The sequence below is a fragment of the Lissotriton vulgaris genome, chromosome 8 (genome assembly GCF_964263255.1).
Source record: "Lissotriton vulgaris chromosome 8, aLisVul1.2, whole genome shotgun sequence".
NCBI lineage: Eukaryota > Metazoa > Chordata > Amphibia > Caudata > Salamandridae > Lissotriton > Lissotriton vulgaris.
Window position 1 is genome coordinate 1,402,147,232 of NC_141696.1, and position 15,755 is coordinate 1,402,162,986.

Consider the following 15,755-nt stretch of genomic DNA (forward strand, 5'->3'; position numbering starts at 1 on the left):
AGCACAAATGTAGTTTGGCATATACAAATAACCTCTGGATAAAAGGACTTTACAGATTGCTTATGTTAAAAAGATGAAAGATATCTTCCTAAGTATATTTTTTGCACAAATATTAAACAATGTTAAAGATATGACCCTGGCTTTGCAGAAAATAAAAGACTCTGGTCTTTGCAACATTTTTGTGTGGGGTGATCCTCTGGAGTCCTTGCTGTGTGGATACTTGTAATAAAGGTTTGGTGCTATGTAGCACCAAAGAGCACAGTTCATCCTGTACACTCAAGTTCATGTATGCATTATGATACTTTTTGACGTGATGTAGTAACACTACTTGAGTGTTGTGTTTATGGGACAAATATACGTTGTTAATAGGAAGTGAAATTGAAAGCATGCACCATTTAGATTTTCTCATCTTGTATGGTGAATAGAGATCAATTATTCTGGTTCTATCCAACCCAGTGTTCATTTGCTCATTCATATGTTTTTTTTATCTGATGTTTATTTTGCTCTGAAATTTTTCAGTTGATGTGACACTTTTCCAAAGCCTCAATGAATAGGTCTTTGTGAAACCATACTTCAAATTGGATACCTCGCACTGATGCGTATTGACAGTAGTTGTCGTACATGCTCTGGCAAATGACAGCCCCTAATTACTTCCACAATGAAGAGGTTTACTACTCACTAAGATGATGGTCTATGGACTGGTTCAGTAAATTAATTGTTGATAGTTTGGAACCTTTTTACCATAAAATATTTCAGAATTCAGACTTAACTGTCTCTATTTGTATACCAATCGCTAAACTGATGAGTCACCTGTTAAGTGGAGACTTAAAAAGACCTCTCTAGATCTTTAAGATACCTCTGGTACAGAGCAGCATTACATCCTAAATCCTAAACAAGATATATATTCAGTGGCAGGGTCCATGTAATTTCTCCTGTACATTTTAGCTTCAAATAAATGACAGTGGAAAGAACAACTGATTTGAAATATTGACAACAAGGTGACTGCATCTTTTTTTCACTGGAATACTTGGAAGAATGGACTTTTTCTGCTAATATGTTTGTATAACCAGATTTCTAAGCTTGCATGAGTTTTTTGGAAATATGTTAACAATTGGATGATCATATAAATACTTCATATGTTTCTACAATATATGTATTTTACATTGTCAGTCATACAAGCAAGTAGTATTGATTCAAGTGGGCAACGAGCTCTTTACGAAGACCAGATTTGTTAATTCTTCTAGGGTAAAACTGGGGTTTGGTATAAATGTTTATCTCTGTTTGTAAATGTGACATATTACGCACAATTTCACCAGCTGCTTCTGACAGAAGATTTTATATTTAGGACATTTGACTGTGAGGAGTTGTAATACATTGTGCATCATTTTGGCATCTCAAGATTTTAAGGTAAATATACGTGTTGACATCATGGCAAAATAGCCTAGTTACTAGTGGTTGTGCTCTCAGGTCTGCAATTCTTTTGTTGAGGAGGGCTGTGCGATCCCAGGATATGATATCTTCATCTCATCTTTGACTTGTATAATCCCATGATATGATTCATCTCATCATGAGTTCTGTAATCCATGGATATGAGATATGTATTGCATAAAGAGTTGTCATCTCATAATGAATTGTATGATCACAGTATCTGATATGTACACCTCATCGTGAGTTGTGTGACTCCTATATCTGAAATACTAATTTCTTCAAGAGTTGTGTGAACCTAGGACATGATATATCCATCTCACAGTGAGTCATGTGATCCCAGCATATGATCTATCTGTCTCTTTATGATCCCAGGATATGATGGGATCTAGCAATCTCATCATGAATTATGCATTCCTGGGATAACTTTCTGTTCATCTCAACATGAGTTGTGTGCTCCCTGGATTCAATATATCCATATTTTAAAGTTCAAGAATATCATATGTCCATCTCATCATGAGTTGTGCGATCCCAGTAAATGTTGTACATATGTGATCATGAGTTGTACAATACCAGGATATGATATATCCATCTCCTTATGAGCTGATTTATTCATATCATTGTGAGATATACAATCCCTGTTTATGACAGTTCTGTCTCATTAAGAGTTGTGCAATCCTGAGATATGAGTTGTGCGATCACAGGTTATGATGCCTCCATCTCATCATAAATTGCATATGTTACAAGGCAGAAGTGTGCACTGTGTGTATTTCTCAGCCTTGATACAGGGTTTTGTATGAATCAGATCCTAAGGCTACAATAAAATCTGTTAGATATTAGCTATTATTACTTTTTTTGACTCTATGGTCTAGGCTACGATTTTGTCTCGTGTGCTGTCAGGAAACCAATGCTGATTGGCTTCTAATCCTCTCTTGGCCACTCCCCCTGAATAGCAATTTACCATGATGCAGGAAGTTTTACATTGACAACTTTTACTACATTGCACCAACATTTTATAGCCTTCATTGAATTCTACTGGAGGCCAGATTGAAGTTCAAGATCATCTGTCATGTTTTCAGATGATTTTCAAATGTGCAGAAAATTACAAATGCCTAGTGCAGATCAAAGCTCAAGGGAAAATGACATGCAATGGCTAAAAACGTATAGATTTAAGAAATGAAGAATGATTACTTGTTTCTTAATGGCCAGGTAACAATAGCCTTGATTGAGCTGACCATCTCATTAAAAAATGACAAAACTATATATGTTCATCAGTGATAACTAAATGGAAATATAGTTTTTTTCAGCCAAATGTTATTTTTATTTTCCTTGTACTCTATTCTGCTTATCAGTGTTTTGGTTCAATGAATGAAAATGTTACCTGTATTTGGCAATCTGTTGCTGTTTGATAGTTTTCCCTTGATTTAATGGTTTTGACTACATTTTCACATATTTTTAGGCATTGTTGTACCTTTTTGTATAAAACATTTAAATGATTACAACACTATTTGGACTATGCATTGTTTTATATGTATTGCATTTTACATAAATAAATGTATATGCAAGTTTGAAAAGTTTTATTCTGATCACATTATACTATAAGAATAGAAATGCTAAAAACAGTTTAGTCTACAAGCTAAATATGTTAGTGCCAATTATAGTTCTTCCACCAAAGGTTTGTAAGATGATTACTTTTTCTACTTCAAGAAATCCTAAAGTTTGCACCTTTGCAAAAAGTTCTCCTTAGGGTGACATTTCAAGCAAAATCTTTTTTGCAGGGAATAGTTCCACCATCAACCTCGTTGTCTTCGGCAAAAATATATAGTCAGAGACATCCTTTGCTCCCACAAAAAAAACTATCTTGCAGCATTTCTCGCCAGATATGTTTTCAAGAAATCCCTTACTTTGTGATGTTCTCCAAATAAAAAAGCTTGACAAATTTTCCAAAAACCTCACAAATGTTACAGAGCGCAAATAAAAAACTAGAGCTAGTGTTTTAAATATGACCCAAGCATGAAACTGTATAGAGTCTCTACCATATGTCTATTCATAAATAAATTGATGTCTGTGAGCATTTAATTGAACCAACTCCTGATAACAGCAATGGTCCACTGTAATATAGCATATAATAATAATTGCATATGGAATTATATCTAAAAAAAAAACAGCATAAATGGTGACATTACCTAACTGTGGGTGTTGATCCTCTGTTTTAGTCACTGTTGAAGGTGGTGGCTGGATTGCTGTATATGGACAAAAATAAGGCACACCGAATTACAATGTTGCAAATGTTTCATATAGGCTTTGACTACTTTTGTTTCATTTCATACTGTTTCACAACTTCTTTGCGAAATATTTGTGGTACACTTAGTAGGTGCACCACCAAAGGTTTTAATGTAAACTGAAGTACTGAACAGGTTCACATGCCTTAAAAGAACTTCTGGCACATTCTCTTATGCTAAGGTTCAGAGGGTGTACACAATAAAAACGAATGTATATAGTTGTCTTACAGTACAAACATAAATGTACATAAGAGGGCACCTGGTTGGAACAAATTGCCTCAATAACGGTTTTTTTCCCGACAGGAAAGAGAGCTCTCACATGGCAAAATGTAATTTTGGTTCGGGATATGAAATTCTAGAGCTACTTAGTAACTTTGCTCCTAAGTAAAACAAGTTAAGAGCAAGCAGTCCAATAAGGGGTTACACTTAGAAATAATTCAAAGAATTTTAACAAAATTATGAGGGTTATTTACTAAGCTTTTACGAGGCTACTTCTGTGGCATAAAGCATTTCATCGATTTACTTACCATTATAAAAGCCTGTTAGTGCAATACAAAATTGTGCTATGCCATTCAAGTGCCTGCAGAGCCCTTAGTAAATAACTCCCTACGTTTTCGAGACAAGAATATGATTGCTTCTGCACCACACTGGGCAGTGTTGAATTTACATCCTAATCCTGAAATACAATGGATCAGTCAACAAATCTTGAGTTGTGCAAACTAAAGAATTCTTCAGTGAAGCAGTTTCGACTTAGAATAGGATGTAAACAAGGAAAGTTGCAAACAGGAGCAAAGTATTTATTGAAGCCAAGAATATGGATCTGGTGATAAAATATCATCCTAAATCTATATGTATTAAAGCATTTAGTATTATGTTAATGGTTTAATTGACTGACAGCGGCATGAAAGTAATAATATACCCGTCTATAGATGGGGCCCAATTACATATGCTGAGCGCGATGTCCACCCAAAAAGAGTATACAAAATGTTTTAAAAATGCATGAAACCTTTCCTGGGATAACAGAAGGTCTATTTAGGAGTCCAAATTACTCAGCTGGCCACCATATTGCTATACATATTAAAAAAACTAAAGAGCGAGGGCCCTTTTCAAACGATACAAGTACAAGCAGAACCAAGTAATATTATAATATTAAACACAAAAAATCAAACCCCTAATCAACTATTAGGAAACATCATTCTATCCATCAGAGCAATTAACTACTTATAAAGTTGTTAATTGCCACTAAGTTATAGACTAATGACTGGGGGGCAGATGTATCAACGGAATTTTGAGTCGCAAACGCTGCGAATCGCAAAAAGCAGCGTTTGCGTTAAAAAAATTCTCAAAATGGTATGTAGTAGGGAAATCGCATCGCAAAATTAAGGAATCGCAAAATTTGCATAGTGTGGCACCCAAGCCACTTTGGTGGGCCGAGCGTCGTCATTTTAACAGCACAGGAATAATAATAATAATATTAATAATAATAATAATAATAATAATAATAGTAAAGCTTATAAAGCGCCTGGTTACACAAGGAAACAGTGTGTCCCCGCGCTGAGGAAGAACAGAACCATGCAAGTTTCAATAGCAGTCCAGCATTGATCTCATAAGCCGGGAAGACTCCGGACCTACACTAACTTGGGAAAGAGATAAGTCTTCAATTTCTGACGGAACCTCGTCTCAGATGGTTCCATGCGGAGCTCAATTGGAAGAGCGTTCCACTGTTTACTGGCCCGGTATCTGAAAAAGCGACTGCCCATCCGTGCTATGTAAATACGCGGAACCTGGAAGAGCATAGGGATCTCAGCATCCGCTTAGGATGGTACATGGTCAGCAACTTTTGAAGGTATATAGGTCCATTTCCCTGTGCAATACGATGTGCAATGCACATTGTTTTAAACACAACTTGTTCACGGACAGGGAGCCAATGCAGGGTGGCCAAGGCACGACTTCCGGAGGACTTCCAGGAGAGGTTCAGTGTACAATGAGTTCCCGTAATCCAAGTGGGGAGTGACTAGAGTATGAATTAGTGTTTTCCTACTGGTGATGGGAAGTAGGTCCAGCGTTTTTCGCAGGCTTTTAAGAATGCCATAGGATTTACCAGCTACCCCTCTAGTATGATGTTCAAGGGACAGGTTATCGTTCAGTCGTACTCCCAAATTTTTCACCTGCTTCGCAGGGTTGGGAATAGGCCCAAGTTCCAGCGGCCACCACGCTGAAGACCATATGGAAAGGGGCGACCAATCGGTCCCCCCGAACGTATGGTCGAGTACCACGATCCCCCCGGGAAGCCATCTTGGGCGGGAGGCGAGTCTCGGCTGGTATGCCCGAAGCGGCGTAGCCGGGGCGCGCCTTTTTCCCGCCCTAGAGTGGGCTGGCCTAGACACCAACACGGCCGGCCACGCCCTTGGAGGCAGGCGGGGGCAGGTTCACGCCCACCCTGAAGACGGATAAAAGGAGCGGAAGCCAACAAAGCATCCTCTTGTTCCTGTGCTCTGAAGCTGCACCTCCCCGCTGCACGTGAGCTCGAGACGGAACGAAGAGCAATTTTGAGCGTTGTAATCCCTCTTTTTTGTCTTACAGATATCCCGTCTAAGAATGCCCAAGAAGGTCGGAAAGCGGGTCGGTACCGAGGAGATGCTCCGCATGCTCATGAAGGAGATAGCCGATCTGAAGAGAAAGGTTGAGACTAAGGACGGGGAAGGAGGACCGAAACGGCCTTTACAGGGAACAATTCCCGGTGGAAAGAGCAAGAGGCCCAGAAGGGGAGCACTTGGGGGGGAGACCCCGGTTCCCGAAGCGCCACGAGAGGAGCCAACCCCGGCGCCAAAGGAGGGGAACCCAATCCCTGTGGTGGTCACCCCTGCGAACAGGGAGGATATGCCCCCCGAGTTAGCGGCGCAATTGGCAGCGTGGTTGGGAAACGATAGCGAGGGCGCCACGGCTGACGACGCCCGGGCAGTGATGAGGCAACTGCGGGAATCTAGGGAGGCTGCGAAGACTCCATCTCCTGTTCCCCCGCAGGTCCCAGCGGTTGGAAGTACAGCAGGCCCAAGTTCGGCGACAAGCGTGGGGTCTACTCCAGGTAAGCGGCCATTGCCGATTGCGGGGGGGGACTCTGCACCTTCTCGAAAGGAGAAGATTGCCCAGCACGTCCCACTAGAAGTCAAGGAATTGATTTGGGCGGACAAATATGTAAACATGTTTTCATTGCTTACCGACCATTACGAGATCGAGCATGTAAAGAGTCAAAAGGAGCTCATGCATCCGAGTGTTTGGCGCGCTAAAATGGCCGCCTTTAAGGTCGATGAGACCATTGGTACTTGGGGCAGAGCGTGGGGAATTTTTACTTCCATCATGGGGGAGCGCAGACCTGAGTTGTTGACCGAGTTACCCATTTATCAGTCACGTATTATGGAGTATTCTGTGGCATATGGGGGCAATCAGTGGTTCTGCTATGATAATCTGTTTAGAAAAGCTAAGGAACACAACCCGTTGTTGTCCTGGGACTGTTACGACTCTGTGTCTTGGCAAAAAATGGAGAGTACAGGGATGTTGAAGGTGCCATTAGTAGGGAGTAACGGGGGGGAATCCTCCCGCCAAAACTCTGGGACGCCCTTTCGGACGGGTACAGGTAACGAGTCCCACACGAAGCCGAGTGGCAACACAGGTAAAAGGGGGATCTGTTGGAATTTTAACAGGGGCAAATGTACCAGGCCCCAGGGGTCATGCAAATTCAGACATGAGTGTGGGGGATGCGGGCAGCCATCCCATCCTGAGTCCATGTGCAGAGCCAAAACGGGTGATAACGGTGGTAAGGGAGGCGCCAAACAGGTCTAATATAGTCCGAGGGGCGCCTTTACCGACCCCGATTGATACCATGGCAATGATTCCTTGGCTCAGCGAATACCCAGATTATGCTTCCGCTGGGGTGTTGCGGAACGGGTTTTCATATGGTTTCCGCATCCCAGTGGGGGATTTTCAGGGGGTACCGGACTGTAAGAATCAAATGTCGGTCTTACAGCACACGGCGGTGGTGCAGGTAAAGATTAGGAAAGAGGTGACTCGAGGTCGTGTCGCCGGTCCATTCGATTTGCCACCAGTTGCTAATTTTGTGTGTTCTCCTCTAGGGGTGGTTCCCAAGAAGGACCCGGGTGAGTTTCGGCTGATACACAATTTGTCAGCCCCACATGGTCTTTCCGTGAATGACGCGATAGATCCGGAAGTATGTTCGGTGCGGTACGCATCTTTCGATGAGGCCGTTGCCATGTTGAATCGCCTGGGGCCCGGGACGCTGATGGCCAAATCGGACATCGAATCAGCGTTCCGGTTGCTCCCGGTACACCCAGACGATCAGCGTCTCCTTGGTTTTCAGTTTCAGGGTCGCTATTACATGGATAAATGTATGCCAATGGGATGCTCGATTTCATGTGCCTATTTCGAGAAATTCAGTTGTTTTCTGCAGTGGGTATTCACGAGGAAGACAGGTTTTCAACATGTTATGCACTATCTCGATGACTTTCTGTTTCTGGGGGCAGCCGGGGATTCTGAGTGTGGACAGGCCTTACATGAATTTTGTGTCCTAATGAATCAATTTGGTGTGCCATTGGCGCCAGGTAAGACGGTTGGTCCCTCGACCTTAATCGAGTTTCTGGGGATCGAGCTCGACTCAGTGGAAGGTTGTTTTCGTTTACCTAAAGAAAAGGTGTTAAAATTCAGGTTATCCCTTGAGACATGTATTCGTGCAACAAAAGTGAACTTACATCAATTGCAACAGGTGGTAGGTCAGTTGAATTTTGCCCTAAGAGTAATGCCGATGGCACGCCCCTTTTCCCGCTCGATTGCACAGTCCATGGTCGGCTTGAAGGAAGGACATCATCGTACGAGACTCTCGGCGGAGGTTCGCCAGGACATGCGCATTTGGATTGCATTCCTGGCGGATTTCAATGGTCGAATTGTCTGGAATAAACCAGCAGTGTCTTCCGAGGAGTTGGGGCTATGGACAGATTCGGCGGGGAGCGTGGGTTTCGGCGCCATATTGGGTACACAATGGTCGGCTCAAAAATGGCCGTCATGGTGGCATGAGTGCGGGTTGACGAGTAACATTGCTTTTCTCGAACTGTTCCCTATTCTGGTGGCCTTGAAAACATGGCCAGAAGGGTTTAGGGGTCACTCTGTGGTTTTCTGGTCTGATAACATGACCGTGGTTGAGTGTATCAATAGTCAGGCAGCACGTTGCAAATTGATTCTGAGACTACTCAAGGAAATTGTGTTGTTGTGCATGCAACTAAATGTACTGTTTAGGGCGCGGCATGTGCCGGGGGTGATGAACCAAGCGGCTGATGCGCTCTCTCGTTTCCGTATGCAGGCCTTCTGGGGTTTTCTGCCCACAGCGGACCCGGTGGCGGCACCCTTTCCCGAAGCTCTCTGGTCTCTCGGTGCCCCGAACTACAAGACCTCGTGGGAGAGAGTTTAGCACCCAGGACGAGGAAGGCATATGAAGGGGCGTTCCGTTCCTATTGGGCCTTTTTGGGTACTGCCGGGAGGGAGCTTTGGGGTCTGGAAGAGTCTGTAGTAAGATTCCTGCTCTCTTTACGTCACGCAGGCAAGTCAGTAGCTACGGCCCAGAGGCATCGGGCCGCCATTTCCTTCATGGCAAGGGCTCATGGGATCCAGGACCCGACAGCGTCTTTCGTTGTGCAGAAAGCGCTACGGGGGTGGCAACGCCTTGAGGGTCGCAGAGTAGACGATAGGCACCCGATAGGTTTGGATAGGTTGGCCCTGTTATTATCCGTGCTACCGGTAACATGTTCATCCCAGTACGAAGCAGTGTTGTTCCGAGCCGCATTTGCATTAGCATTCCATGGGGCTATGCGGGTAAGCGAATTAGTGGCAAAGAACAAGCAGGATACGATGGGGGGACTGTGCCGGGAACACATTCAGGTCAGAGAGGAGACGATGACGGTCTCGTTTGTAAAGTCCAAATCCGATCAGGATGCAATCGGGGACTGTGTAATCATCCAGAGGATCCCCGGGTCTGCCATGTGCCCTGTTGGGTGCGTAGAAGCATATTTAGCGCAGAGGGTGGCAGCATGGGGGGGACCTTGTTAAGACACGCTGACGCCACCCCACTGACGAGGTTTCAGTTTCAGCGGGTGCTTGCGATGTCGATTTCTGCCGCGGGCTTGAACCCCGGCGACTTTGGGACCCATTCCTTTCGGATAGGGGCTGCTACGGAAGCTACAGCCAGGGGTCTGAATGTTGATCAAATAAAACGTGTGGGGCGTTGGTCCTCGAACTGTTATAAGAGGTATGTACGGTTGCACATGTTGTGAAGCTGTAACGATGTACTCACGCTTCTTGTTTTTGTTTGGTTTTCAGTTGCGCAAGCCTACGAGGCGGGGCGGACTGTCCAGTCGACCCGACACCGGGGGGCCAGCGGTCAGACATTACCGGCTGTGAAAAAGGAGGTGTGGGTCGTGGGCCACTCATACGTGAGGCGTGCCGCGGACGTATTCAAAGCAGGTGACATGATTCACATGGCTGGGGAATACGGGTACAGTGTGTCCTTCTACGGAAAGGGCGGGCTATGTATTGACCAGTTTCAAGCATTTTTCGAGGTTTTGTTAGGGCGGACAAGGTCACCGCCGTCTGTAGTCATAGTACATCTTGGGGGCAATGATTTGGTGACCACTGGTAGACGACTTCTTCTTGAGGCGATGCTTTCCACGGTAAGTTGGTTGGCGAGAAGAGTTCCAGGGTGCACAATTGCATGGTCCCATATGATCCCACGGAAAGTGTGGCGGGGGGCTATTTCTGTTTCTGCGCTGAATCATTCAGTAAGGAAAATTAATAATAAAATGAGTAGATTGTTTCGTTCAAGTACACTGCATTCTGTTTCGCATGGTTGTATTAAAGGGGACAGTATGTATTTGGGGGACGGGGTTCATTTGTCCCGGGTGGGGAACGAATTACTCATAGGAGACTTCATAGCATGGTTAAGGAGTTTACAGCATGACCTTTAGGTAGGAGTGTTTTGTGGGGGGTCCGGATAGCCGGTCAACTATCCGGCCTGTGGCGGTAAGGTCATGATCGCTGAGCAGTAATTGGAAGATCCCTATGAGGGGGCGTCACCCATTACGGATGGGAGCGCGCGGGGGAGGTGGCCAATTGGCCCCTCAATGGGGAGGCGGTCCTGTCTAAGGAGAGGCCGCCGGAAGGAAAGGAAAGGTGGTCAAGGCCCCTTCCTGGATAGGAGGGGCTACGGCCCCTCCTGGGGAATTTCCCGGGGCCAGGACATCTGCGACGGCAGATGGGTAAGTTGTGTGGGGTGCGGGAGGGGGTTTACGCTACCTTTTAGACACCTCACACGAGTCCTCGAACGACCGTTAAATGGCGTCGAGTTTATTTGGGCCCCCGTCAAGTACAAAGGGAAATTGGTAAATGCACTTGAGGTACGCCTCTGTGCGGTCGCCCCTCTCACAAGTGAGGGGGGTATTTCTGGTTTAGGGATCTGACACCGGTTACGACCTTGCCGTTGGCCCTTAACGTTAGGATGTACAATTTCAAGTCAAATGTTTTGTAGGATGTTAGTTCGGCTAGGAGAACCTTTGTATTAGAGATCTGTTAAGGTTAGCCAACATCGTAATGTGGAAATGAAATTGTACATTATATGAAACTGTTATTTTAATGTTTTCTTTTGTTTCATATTTTAATAAATACGGCCGGGAAGGGTGACTCCCTTCCCGCCTTCCAAAAGTTCAAGAACTGTTTCCGGTTTCCCAATTCTTGGGGATTGTGTTGAGAGGGGGTGGCGGGTATCTCGGCCATATGGAAAGGGGCGACCAATCGGTCCCCCCGAACGTATGGTCGAGTACCACGATCCCCCCGGGAAGCCATCTTGGGCGGGAGGCGAGTCTCGGCTGGTATGCCCGCAGCGGCGTAGCCGGGGCGCGCCTTTTTCCCGCCCTAGAGTGGGCTGGCCTAGACACCAACACGGCCGGCCACGCCCTTGGAGGCAGGCGGGGGCAGGTTCACGCCCACCCTGAAGACGGATAAAAGGAGCGGAAGCCAACAAAGCATCCTCTTGTTCCTGTGCTCTGAAGCTGCACCTCCCCGCTGCACGTGAGCTCGAGACGGAACGAAGAGCAATTTTGACCCACCCACCAGCCCCTGAGGACAGCGATTCGTTGTACATACAGTTGATATAGTATCTTTGGTTTTCTCTGCTTTCTTACAGGTTGTGATGATTGTCGTGATAGTTCTTAAACGATGCAATAAAGATTGATTATTTTCAGTATGTTTTGCTAATAAAGTAATTTTGAACAAGGATTGATCAGTATTTACGCTTGATAATAAATGCTGTTTTGCTTTAGAGATCTTAGTAACTTAGGTAAAACTGTCGTATTTATTTTGGTCGGGCGGTAAGGTCATGATCGGTGAGCAGTAATTGGAAGATCCCTATGAGGGGGCGTCACCCATTACGGATGGGAGCGCGCGGGGGAGGTGGCCAATTGGCCCCTCAATGGGGAGGCGGTCCTGTCTAAGGAGAGGCCGCCGGAAGGAAAGGAAAGGTGGTCAAGGCCCCTTCCTGGATAGGAGGGGCTACGGCCCCTCCTGGGGAATTTCCCGGGGCCAGGACATCTGCGACGGCAGATGGGTAAGTTGTGTGGGGTGCGGGAGGGGGTTTACGCTACCTTTTAGACACCTCACACGAGTCCTCGAACGACCGTTAAATGGCGTCGAGTTTATTTGGGCCCCCGTCAAGTACAAAGGGAAATTGGTAAATGCACTTGAGGTACGCCTCTGTGCGGTCGCCCCTCTCACAAGTGAGGGGGGTATTTCTGGTTTAGGGATCTGACACCGGTTACGACCTTGCCGTTGGCCCTTAACGTTAGGATGTACAATTTCAAGTCAAATGTTTTGTAGGATGTTAGTTCGGCTAGGAGAACCTTTGTATTAGAGATCTGTTAAGGTTAGCCAACATCGTAATGTGGAAATGAAATTGTACATTATATGAAACTGTTATTTTAATGTTTTCTTTTGTTTCATATTTTAATAAACACGGCCGGGAAGGGTGACTCCCTTCCCGCCTTCCAAAAGTTCAAGAACTGTTTCCGGTTTCCCAATTCTTGGGGATTGTGTTGAGAGGGGGTGGCGGGTATCTCGGCCATATAGATGGTGCCTTCCCTATCAGTAGAAGCTCAGTCTTATTCACGTTGAGGCGCAGGTAGTTGTTATTCATCCAGCCTGCCAGCTCCCTTAGACAAGTGGAGAAATTCGCTGCCGCCTCTTCCGGGGGCTGAGAAAGTGTCACCACCAGTTGAGTATCATCCGCGTAGGACACAATCTCCATCCCGTAAGCAACCACTAACTTCGCAAGGGGTTCCATATAGAGATTGAATAAAGTGGGGCTCAAAATAGAGCCTGTGGAACCCCCTGCTTTAAAGAGCGTACCTCTGATTTAAAAGGTGGGCAGTGGACTTGGAAACGTCTGTCTGCAAGAAACGAACACAGCCATGCATGAGCCGGCCTACCACCCCTGCCTCCCTGAGGCGGGCCAGTAGTATAGGATGGGATACGGTATCGAATGCCGCACTAAGATCTAACAGCAACAGTGCGGCCGTCCGTCCCTCATCCACTTTCCTACGCAGCAGCTCCGTGGAGAAAAGCAAAGCGGACTCCGTGGAGTGGTTCGCTCGAAAACCTGACTGTGAGGGGTGGAGAAGTTGAGCTTCACTTCACTTGCTCGTCCTATAGGTATCACCTCCGATCCCGTAGTAAAGGACCTATATATGGTCTCTACTTTTCGCACGAAATAATCAGCAAGTGTCTCACAGATCTCCTTGAAATAAGTATCTGGGGCTGATGGATCGTATTAACAACAACATGACGTATCTATGTGCTTTCCCCTGCGCTGGCGTACAAGTGGCTGCCATGCGCCAGCGTAGGCACCCTTGCGTCATGTTGCAAAGGTTCCTACAATGCGAGGATGATTGTTTTTGTGAAGAAAGGGACCTCTTCCTGTACAAAAACAGTCATTGGCAACGTTTTCTTTTTTAATGCTTGCTGCAGAATGCAGCATGCATAGAAAGAGGAAAAAATTAGGAGATTGCGCCACTCCTATGCCTCCCATAGGGAGGCGTAGGATTCTGACGCATTCTGAGCTTTACAAAACTTTGTATATTTGGGACTGTGCCAGGTTCCATGAATGTTGCATGAGAACACCCTGAGTAATGCTTGAAAGGGGTCCATATTTACAATGTCATGAAAAGTCACACAGGGTGACTTTACGTGGCATTGTAAATATGGGCAGGTGCACTGCGCTTCCAATGCATCAAAAAAAGTGATGCACCAGCGGTGCAATGGCCTTGTAAATAAGGCCCTATGTGTGCAAAATTTACAGCAGGCAGACATTATATATGCGTAACATTTAAACATTTTTTAACTATAACCTTTCTCCTGTATTGTAGTAATTTTATTGTACTGCAGTTTCTTTTACAAATGTAATCTGAAAGTTTGACAGATTGGTCCACAGTTCCACACTTTCTACATAATTCATACTGATTCCCTTGGGTGTGGGTTTAGTAGTGAGACACACATTCCTACATTTCTGTGATACCCAAAAGGTTACTATTTGTGGATAAGGACCTAATTTGCATTGTATTTCATTGCCCATTACCATTATAGCTCTAAGTGCATCTACCATTAGGTTCTTAGTTGCAATGTACATAAGCATAAAGTATGCTTGCACTGCTTCCATGTCTCTTCATAGGCAGATAAACCATATTGTTACCTTGTGCCACTTATAGTTTTTTCTATAATAAGTATGCCTTGTATCAAGAAAAACCTTATAAATCAGCCCTATATAAAGTATCTAATTTGGGGCCACTTAGCAAGAGTTATTAGTTCACTGCTCAGAACTATGTTCAACCACAGATCCTGACATTGTTGACTTCATCTTTCATCCATCCAATATTAGTAACTTTTATAGAATTTGTTTGGTGCTAACAACACCTATGAATAGTTCTTTGTAATGCTAAACCCATGGGAGAAGGTACTAAATAAAAAAGAGGTTATTATATGTTGGGACATGAAAAATGTTTCAAAATATATAAAACCAACTATTTTTCTTATGACTTGGGTTGAGAAAGGCAACTTTGGGAAGCAAATGTCTATCCACCTAGGTCATATTGTGGGGTTTTCTACAAATATAAAATAATATTTAACAAATGTGAGTTGGGTAGATAAGTGGGACGAAGTAAAGGAATGGGAGAGTCCCGTCTTCAAATGTAAGTGGAGTTGCTGAATATCAATAAAACATTTGAGGACAATGAAAATTTAACACACATTTTCGTGCACACAATATTTCTCCCAGGTAGAGGATGAGTCATCATTTGAGTATACAACAATATGGGTATGACACAGAAAAGCACATACATTTTCTTTAACATTCCGCATTAGCACTGACAGGAAAAATATTTTTCTGAATCTGGCCAAATGTATCTTGATTGTTAATGAATATAACCAGTGTGGCTCACTGGTTAGAGGCGGCAGACCCGAGAGCAGAGGACGGCCCGGGACCAGGGTTCGATTCCCGGCGCGGCAGGTTTCTGGACCAGGGTCAGCGGACTCGATAATTCTCTCGCCTCGGTGCCCACTCTGATCAGCGATCACACTCGGCAACTCTGGGCATTAGCTTGCCTCATCTTCACTAACGGCCCCACCAGACCGCCGGGGATGCCTGGTCTCACCCTGGAGATACCCATTAAGGGACCATCTCTCAGGGAAGCCAGGAAGGGTTTTGCAGCGGTCGAAGCGCCTTGGGACCCTCCGGGTAAGTAGTGCGCTATATAAAATGCCTATACATACATATAAAATGCCTATTCCAAAAATTCTTTGCAGTTGAATACATACAAATCATGGCATGCAATAAATACTACACCTTTAGACTGGGGTGCAGGGTGACTTGTCCAAGCGGACCTCCGTGGTGGTTCATAAGGCATATCTGTGGAACAAAACAAATCCAGATCAACCATAACCAACTGA

The 15,755-nt window shown here is 44.9% G+C and overlaps 1 protein-coding gene across 5 annotated transcripts in view; it reads right to left on the bottom strand.

Moving 5' to 3' along the window:
• Nucleotides 1–15,755, bottom strand: part of ERG (ETS transcription factor ERG) — a 454,845-nt gene that overhangs the window by 9,649 nt on the left and 429,441 nt on the right. For all 5 annotated transcript variants that reach the window (XM_086935415.1, XM_086935417.1, XM_086935419.1 and 2 more), the window contains 2 exons: nt 15,652–15,714; nt 3,612–3,668 (listed from right to left, as the gene is read on the bottom strand). In XM_086935415.1, coding sequence (XP_086791541.1) covers nt 3,612–3,668; nt 15,652–15,714 — 120 coding nt within the window. The remainder of the gene's footprint in view (nt 1–3,611; nt 3,669–15,651; nt 15,715–15,755) is intronic.